This window comes from Amblyomma americanum, unplaced genomic scaffold (assembly GCF_052857255.1).
Source record: "Amblyomma americanum isolate KBUSLIRL-KWMA unplaced genomic scaffold, ASM5285725v1 scaffold_13, whole genome shotgun sequence".
Taxonomy (NCBI): domain Eukaryota; kingdom Metazoa; phylum Arthropoda; class Arachnida; order Ixodida; family Ixodidae; genus Amblyomma; species Amblyomma americanum.
In genome coordinates, this window is record NW_027526485.1 from 1,397,126 (window position 1) to 1,405,720 (window position 8,595).

The following is an 8,595-nucleotide window of genomic DNA, read 5'->3' on the forward strand; positions in this document are numbered from 1 at the left end:
TGGTTCATGCTATAAAATTGAATGGCGCGAAGGGTTAAATCACTGGAAATACAAGGGCACAAACAGTGCCTCTTTCTGCCCTTCCTGGTTCCTTTGATCGTGTGTATCGGGGCGTTGAAATTTACCAGTTGCCTACTTATCACTTATCAGGGGCGACGGCACGCATTGTCATTGTCCCTGAGGAAGGCGCCTGCTTATTTCGACATAGCACGTACACTTCTTCCAAGACATGGTTCACAGCATTGTGACGTTGCGTAATGGTGTGCATTTACGTCGGGGTTTTTCTTCACATTTTTGTGGTTCATCTAACGGGAAGAAAAAAAACAGTAGGCCCCTGCTAAAAATTCAGTAATAACGCGTGGTGTAAAATAATTTGTGAAATATCTGCATTATTATTCTTAAGTAGTAAATAATTCCCCGAAACTGACAAACAGTATGTATTGCGCAAGCCCACTTCAAGGAACTTAAGAAGCCTCGGTTCCTGTCGCGGGAAATGCGCGATATATCTTAGGCTTGAGCGGCCATGGAATCTTGAATCCGTACACTCAAGCTTATCTCCAGCGATGCCAACAATTTTCCTACGCTTCAACACACCCTTCTCCGCTTCAGTAATAAATCGAAGCCTAAAAACGTATTTCCATATCCGATATTTAGATCTGGTAATGTTTTATCGAAGCCTACATATCATACTTCAAGCGCGTCAGTCGCTCGCCCGCTCTTTTTTTGTGAGAAACGGTGAAGGGGATTCAAAGGCTGCTCAGGAGATACGTCTCTAATACCAGGGATATGAGTAGTGAGGGATATCAAATATGTGGCACGTTTCATTCGAAAAGAACTGTAAAAGGCGATGAACAGCTGACAGGAAACTGTCATAAGTATAAGAGCACTTCAGCGATAAAAGCAAAATACGCTTCCACGTAGACGCCTGTTCTGTCAACGATGGGGTTCGTACAGAGGCCCAAGCCTACAGATAGTATACCGCGTCGCGCGTAGGCACAATACGTATAGAAACTTTTGTGCGATAATGTAAAACTTGAAAGTCTTAGAGCATCGCCATATTTTTCCAGATTGCCGCATGTGTAGATACGTATCATATATGAGTGCAGCAGGCGCACAGTGGGCTTGGGTGACTGTAATCAAGAGAAGGAAGGCAGTGGAAAAATGCTCGACAATTATGCGGGGAGTGAACGCGGACGCATGAAAATTGTCAACTCATTTCCGATTTTTTTGAAAAAAAAAGTTCGGCTTTTATAGATATCTGAAAGTGGGCTTTCACAATCATGGTATGTATATACGGCGGGTTCACAGCGATTGTCTTTGCAACTTTCAGTCATTGAAACAAATTGCCAATGTTCATTTCATTTCATTCATTTATTCATACTGTCAGCCCTGGGCGGGCTATTACAGGAGTGGAAATCAAACTTGAAACAGAAAAAGAACACATTAAACAAACACTGAGATCAACACTAAATTTCATACATAATTGTGTTTGCCACTTGAACAAAACGAAAACATTGTCATAGAAATCAAGCAGAACATAAAATATTGTGCAGTTTATCTAAAAATTCGCTTAGTGATTGTGACGTGACAACGGAGTTTGGTAACATATTCCATTCCTTAATGGCTCTAGGGAAAAAACTAAATTTAAAGCAATCATTTCTGACAGGCGGCATTGGGATGTACAAACTGTGACGATGGCGTGATGTTTCCCCTGTTTTAATTTCAAAGTATTTTGTTTGATCGATTTTCAAGTAGTGGTTAGCGATCTGGAAAAGAAACTTGAGTCTGTCGCATTTGGTTCTAATGTCAAGTGTTTGCAAATCAGCAGATTTACACAAAGAAGTTGGAGAATCAGAATAACGATACCTATTAAATATAAACCTTGCTCCGAGACGCTGGATTCTTTCCAGCTTAGAACAGTTGGAAGCAGTGTACGGGTCCCAGACAACTTTTGCATATTCGAGGATAGGCCTAACTAGGCTTTTGAAAACCAGACTTTTTATTTCAGGAGTTGCACTGCACATATTGCGTCTCAAGCTCCAGAGTGCCTTGGAAGCCTTAGTACATACATTATCTATGTGTGAATTCCAGCGTAAGTCAGATGTGAGTGTTACTCCAAGGTATTTAAAATTACTTACTCTAGTTAGTAATCTACCATTAATGCTGTAACTGTAATCAAGGACAGTTTTCTTTCTTGTAATGGTCATAAAAACTGTTTTGTTTGAATTTAATACCATCTGCCACACCTTACACCATTCATGTATTTTCTGCAAGTTTTGATTGAGTTCTGCCTGATCTTCTGGAGTATTAATTTGTTTATAAACGATGCAGTCATCTGCATACAGTCTAACTGGAACGCTCAAACCAACAGGCAAGTCGTTGATGAAGATCAAAAACAAGAGAGGGCCCAGAACGCTGCCCTGGGGAACACCGGAATCGACTGGCATGATGTTGGATTTATACTCTTGAACCTGAACATACTGTACTCTAGACGAAAGATATGACCTGAACCACTTAGTTATAGTTTCATTTTTAAATATGGCACTGATTTTTAGTAATAGCTTAGGGTGCGAAACCTTATCAAACGCCTTTGCAAAGTCCAAAATTATGATGTCTGTTTGCATGCGGGAATTAATTGACTGAGAAAGATCATGTACAGTTTCCGTGAGTTGTGTGATGGTAGAAAGCCCCTTGCGGAAGCCATGCTGGTTTACAAATAGGTGATTGTTACTCTCAAGAAAAGTTGATAAGTGAGCGTACATAATATGTTCGAGTAACTTGGAACACGTGCTAATGAGGGAAATAGGTCTATAATTTTCAACGTTAGAAGTGGGACCATTTTTATGCACAGGCACTATTTTCGCACATTTCCAGGCAATGGGAACACAACTACTGTCGATAGACGATTGAAAGATTTTGGTAAGAAATTTAGAATTCCACTCTGCATATCTATATAAGAATTCATTCGGGATACCGTCCGGTCCTGAGTTCTTTTTAGTGTTGATATTCAAAAGGAGTTTCAGAACTCCTTCTTCACTTATTTCTAAATCGGGTATAGGAGGGCAACCTGGAGGCTCAAAAAATGGTGATTCGCCGTCATCTTCAGTGAAAACAGATGCAAAAAATGAATTAAAACTTTCAGCCCTCTGGGGGCTCTCTTCTTCATTAGAATGGTGAGTTTTACCGCCGCCATTTATATATCGCCAGAACTTACTGGGCGCTTCAGTAAGAAATCTGGTGAGAGTCTGACTGTAAAAGGTATTTTTACTTTCTTTGATGAGTCGCTTTAACTCTTGGCTCATACGACATATGGAGGTTTTTAATTCAGGGCTTGGGTATTGTGAGCATCTTTTTCGTTTCCTTTTGAGCTGTCGTTTTTTGTGAATAATGTCTCTATTAATCCAAGGATGCTTCCTTTTTGTTATTTTCGTGGTTTTAGGAATGAACATCTCAATTGCTTTCGCTGTCATGTTTGCAAAAAAATCCCACAACTTATCTGTGCCAAGTCCGTCTTGATATAAACACATGAATTCATCAAACGAGATCTCAAGGTAGTCCAGTAATCCGACATCATCGGCAGCCGCAAAATTCAAAACAGTCTTTCTGCAAGATTTGTGACATATTTCGTGAGTCATATTGAGCGACATAATCACCATTTTATGGTCAGACAATCCTTCTTCAACATCACAACTCAGCAAAAACTCTAGTAGACCAGATGACAAAAAGACAAGGTCTAGTATCGAGGATGTTGTCGTACATACTCTCGTACTCTTTTCAACAATCTGAGTCAAACCATAGCAATAGGCGAGTTCGATCAGATGTTCACTGCTAGCTGTATCAACTCTGCCGGGAGAAAGCGACATCCAATCAATTCCTGGCAAATTAAAATCACCTGTCAGCATAATATTGTCACCAAAGTGTACATTTAGGTCCAGTAACCTTTTTAGGTTATCAAGCACGTCTATGGTTGAATTGGGAGCTCTGTAGAAAGCACCCACTAAGACAGTACGACCATTCAGTCTGGTTTTAATCCATGCAGTTTCTAAATCATCAAACCCTTCTATAACGGAGAATACTATATTACTCTTAACCAGTATTGCAACACCGCCACCCCTCCTTTCACGGTCTTTTCGTACTATGGAGTAGTTTGGGGGAGCAACTTCACAGTCTTTAATATCTTTATGTAGCCATGTCTCTGTGATTACCATAATATCGGGTTCATGTTCAAGGCATATACTTTCTATGGCGTCAACCTTGTTAAGCATGCTCCTAGCGTTCACATTTATAATTTTAAAGCAGACCGTCTTATGATTGTTTAGTCACTCATTGCTAGTGCTAGTGGCAACCTGGCATTTGAACCGCTGCTTGGTCTCCTCGTTCCATGCGTATAAGGTATTCTTGACTTTTAACTTATCAAAAATTAACTTAGCTTTCACGCCGTTCTTTCGTTCATCGGCACAGGAGTTCCAAAGATTTTTTCGTATTTCCACAACCCTTTTAGAAAAATCTTCATTTACACTAAATTGAGTGCCTTTTAGGTTGAAACAGTTACTCATTATTTTCATCTTATCCCTACAGTCAGTAAGTTTAATAATAATCGGACGGTCTCTACCTGGTTCCCTCTTTCCAAGTCGGTGAATCCTTTCAATAGTGTCCACCCTTTGTTTCAGAATTTTATCAAAGATGTCATTGTTTACTTTCTGTAGTAGGTCCTCTTCACTCTCTGATTCCTCCTCCTTGACTCCGCGTACAATCAAGTTATTGCGCCGCGAGCGGTTTTCCAACTCATCAAGTTTTCTCGAAACTGTAGTCATTTCTATTTCACATCTTTCAGCAAAAGTTTCTAGTTTCGAAAGCCTATCCCGAGACTCGTCAAAGGTTTGTAGCTTTTGTTCTATAGCAGACAGCCTGGATTGCATGTCTAGAATTCTTGCTTCAGACGATGTTTGGTTTTCCTGTATTTCGCTTAATTTGCTGAGGATTTCAGTTTGAGAAGCAATTACTTGTTGAATCATTTCCATTGTATCCGGGCCAGGATTTTCCTCAACATCACCGGATAACTTCAGCAACAGGCCTACAATTGAGATACAATCACTAAAGCAAACCAGCAATGTGCGTGGACACGGCAACACGATCAAAAAAAGGCAGTTGCTACGGCAGCAATATTTTCGTCCACCAACCTGCACAAATAGTGGCACATCAGTTGACATTGTCACCACGGGGTTGCCGTGTCCACTGCTGATGGAAGGCGCAGGCGTTCCTTTTATAGGCAAAATCCGGGCTGGAAGTGTGGATGACGTCGCTGTGCTCGAAGAGGGTGCGCAGAAGGTAGTATCCACGTGCCACGACAGCAGCTCGCAGTGTGAAAAATGTACGCCCCCCGCGCACGGCAGTCGAAAGGCATCGGCAGAAGCTGGGTGACGATTGAAGCCGCTGTCTGCGCTTACTGCACGGCCCAAGGCGATGGAAAAGAATCCGGTAAGTACCTGCACAAATAGTGGCACATCAGTTGACATTGTCACCACGGGGTTGCCGTGTCCACTGCTGATGGAAGGCGCAGGCGTTCCTTTTATAGGCAAAATCCGGGCTGGAAGTGTGGATGACGTCGCTGTGCTCGAAGAGGGTGCGCAGAAGGTAGTATCCACGTGCCACGACAGCAGCTCGCAGTGTGAAAAATGTACGCCCCCCGCGCACGGCAGTCGAAAGGCATCGGCAGAAGCTGGGTGACGATTGAAGCCGCTGTCTGCGCTTACTGCACGGCCCAAGGCGATGGAAAAGAATCCGGTAAGTACCTGCACAAATAGTGGCACATCAGTTGACATGGTCACCACGGGGTTGCCGTGTTTACTTTGTTATTACTCGTTATTTTAGGAATACATACAACATCAAATGCTGCCGTTTTCTGAAAAACAGCCACGTTTTCATTCAGCATGACGTCGAAATCACTAATGTGGAGTCTGTGCATGCCACGGTAGTTCAGCCTATGTACCTCTGTGCCTGAGAGCTTTCCTTTTTGAAAAAATGCAATACCATCGCACCCATGAGGACCGGTGGTAATTTCCCTGAACCGTGCCGTCCTGAACGCTAATTTGTAAATTCTCGGTGATTACCAACTTCCTTGCTGTAATGTATAGGCCTTATGGATGGAAATTCGAAAATGGAAGCAATAGCTTGTCGTAAAGGATTCAACAGCACTTCAGCTGAGAGAAGAACGCCGGCGACGCGACGAGCCATTCGTCTCTAAGCACCCACTAGTAAGTTTAGGGTAAGGAGATATTGCACTTTCGCCGCTATAGACCTATCCAGAAATTAATCTGAGCAGTTTGTTGCTCCTAACGTAGTTGAGCATAACCCATTTAACGCCAACTGAAGATAGGAAACCAATTTAGAATCGATACTTTTCGTTATCAACCATGATGCGCCAAGACGAGTGCAATACATAGGCTAATGACCACACGTTCAACACCCTCAAATCAGACTGCAAATCAAACCACCCTTTCCCGAAAAAGGTTCCTTGAAATCCAGAAGTGTTGCTTGTTAGGCGAGTTGGTGATCCATGAAAATAGAGCAGCGCGTAACAAAACAGGACACAAGGGAGAGACACAGAACGACACGAGCGCTAACTATCAACTGTTTATTTCTTGCTGTCGCTACGTATAAATACATGAGCCACAACTCGAAACGAAAAACAAAAAAGATTGATGAGTCAGCCTTTCGCTGGTTTCCATCGTTCTAGATAGGAGAGCTCTTTAGCTGGCAATGCCACTGATGCCACGCTCACACACTTGTTACCAGCACGCAAAATACTACGAGCCTCAATAATCTCTCGAACAATCTTATCATTGTGGCGGGTTATGATTTGGCTCTTCTTAAAAAGTGGCATGCACGAATTTGGAAGGTCCCGTTTCTCAGCCTCGACCTTGCAGTGACGACAGTGTTGGCTTAGGTGGCCCGATTTGCTTTCATTAACATTGTAGTCATGTTCTTTTAGCCTGCTATTCACACATCTCCCTGTTTGCCCAATATACTCATGGCCACAAGACAACGGTACGCGATAGACAACACCCTCCTCACAAGTGACAAATCGTTTCTGATGGTCTATTACACATCTTTTTTTCTCCTGGATACCGCACGGATTGGTCTTTTTGCAAAGCATAGACAGTTTTACGGGTGCTGAAAATACAACTTCAACGCCTGCTCGTTTTCCTAGTTTCTTTAGGTTGTGGGATGTATGATGAATGTAAGGGATGACAGCTACTTTCTTGCGATCCTGCTGTTCATTGGTACCTGCCTGCTTGTTGAACAATCGTGCTTTTTTCATTTTTTGCAGCGGGCCTTCAGCCACAGAAACAATTAGTGGCCCAGGATACCCAGAATCAGACAGTCGTCTAATCTGTGATGCTAAGCATTCTTGCATCATGTGCTCACATGATCTTTTGAGCGCATTTGTCCGGCAATACTTGATAATGCCTCTCTTTACCAGTTTCGAATGCGCCGATACCGCTGGCAGTAGGCCTTTTTTTTTGCACGAGGTTCATGCACGAGGTTTTAGGTTGGGGCAACCTAAAAAGATTGACAAATAAGCCCCTGCTTACACCACTAACGTGCACAATGCTTAATGCCATCTGAAGACAAATGGAAAGGCCCGAAGGCAAGGATTTATTTTTACCACCCGTATGTGGCGAAAATCGAAGAATGAGGGGGTGGGGGGAAGCTAGGTAGCGACCCAAGCCCAAGGGAAGTGGGCCGGGGATACTCCCCTGATCTCCCCTGCGACGTAGCGGAGAGGATAGGTTAAATGCGTGATGGGTATTGGGATGGAAATGGGGACAGCGAGTTTTTTGCTCTGACCCTTAATATACCTCGACTCCATTACTGGCCTGCCTTCCAGGACAGGTAGGGCGTCAAGATGGCCCAATGGGGCGGCCCTGATGAAGGGATGCCCGACCATCCACCAAACGCAACGGGCTCCGACCTCCGGAGACAGAAAAAACGAACCCGGCGTCGGCTACCTCGGGCCCCTTCATGACTTTCATGGTTTGTTTCGGACCTGCCAGCTACTTGCTGTCGAGCGCTTTTCGCGGTTTTTCAGACACCATAGAAGAAGAATTACCGCAAGGAAATGTAAAGCCGGCTGCAGCGTAGAATTTATTCGGCGATCGCATATATTAAAGAGAAGGCGAAACCAAATGGGTGCAGTTCAGTTGTTGAAGTCTGCCATAGCAACTTTTTCTTTGTGCGTATACCACTGGCGGACAAATTTGGATTCAGTAGCGTGCGCTCACATCGACGCGGTCAGCACACCCGTTAAGTCATTCAAAACTCGGTTTCGCAGGCTGCAGTACTGTAGCGCATAGTGCACGAGATCTCTTTGATATTCTACAATCTTTTTTTTTTAATTGCTGTGAAAACAAATAACAGAAACTACGTTGCCGCCGAAAATACTGAATAGATTGGTCTCAACCACTTCTTCTACTTTCGTAATCGCACTGGGGTATAAAGAAAATACAGTCAACCTCATTATAGCGAAGACAATAGGGACCAGTGATTCCTTCATGATAGCCGCAGATTCGTTATAGCCAGTGTTAGCCGAGC

General features: G+C 43.3%; 1 protein-coding gene across 1 annotated transcript; it reads right to left on the reverse strand.

Annotated features, from left to right (window-relative positions):
* Nucleotides 1–4,089: 4,089 nt before the first annotated feature.
* Nucleotides 4,090–5,814, reverse strand: LOC144111922 (uncharacterized). The gene has a single exon (XM_077645008.1). It carries the CDS (start codon nt 5,514–5,516, stop codon nt 4,320–4,322), a length of 1,197 nt encoding a protein of 398 aa, XP_077501134.1. The 5' UTR covers nt 5,517–5,814; the 3' UTR covers nt 4,090–4,319.
* Between the last annotated feature and the right edge of the window lie 2,781 nt (nt 5,815–8,595).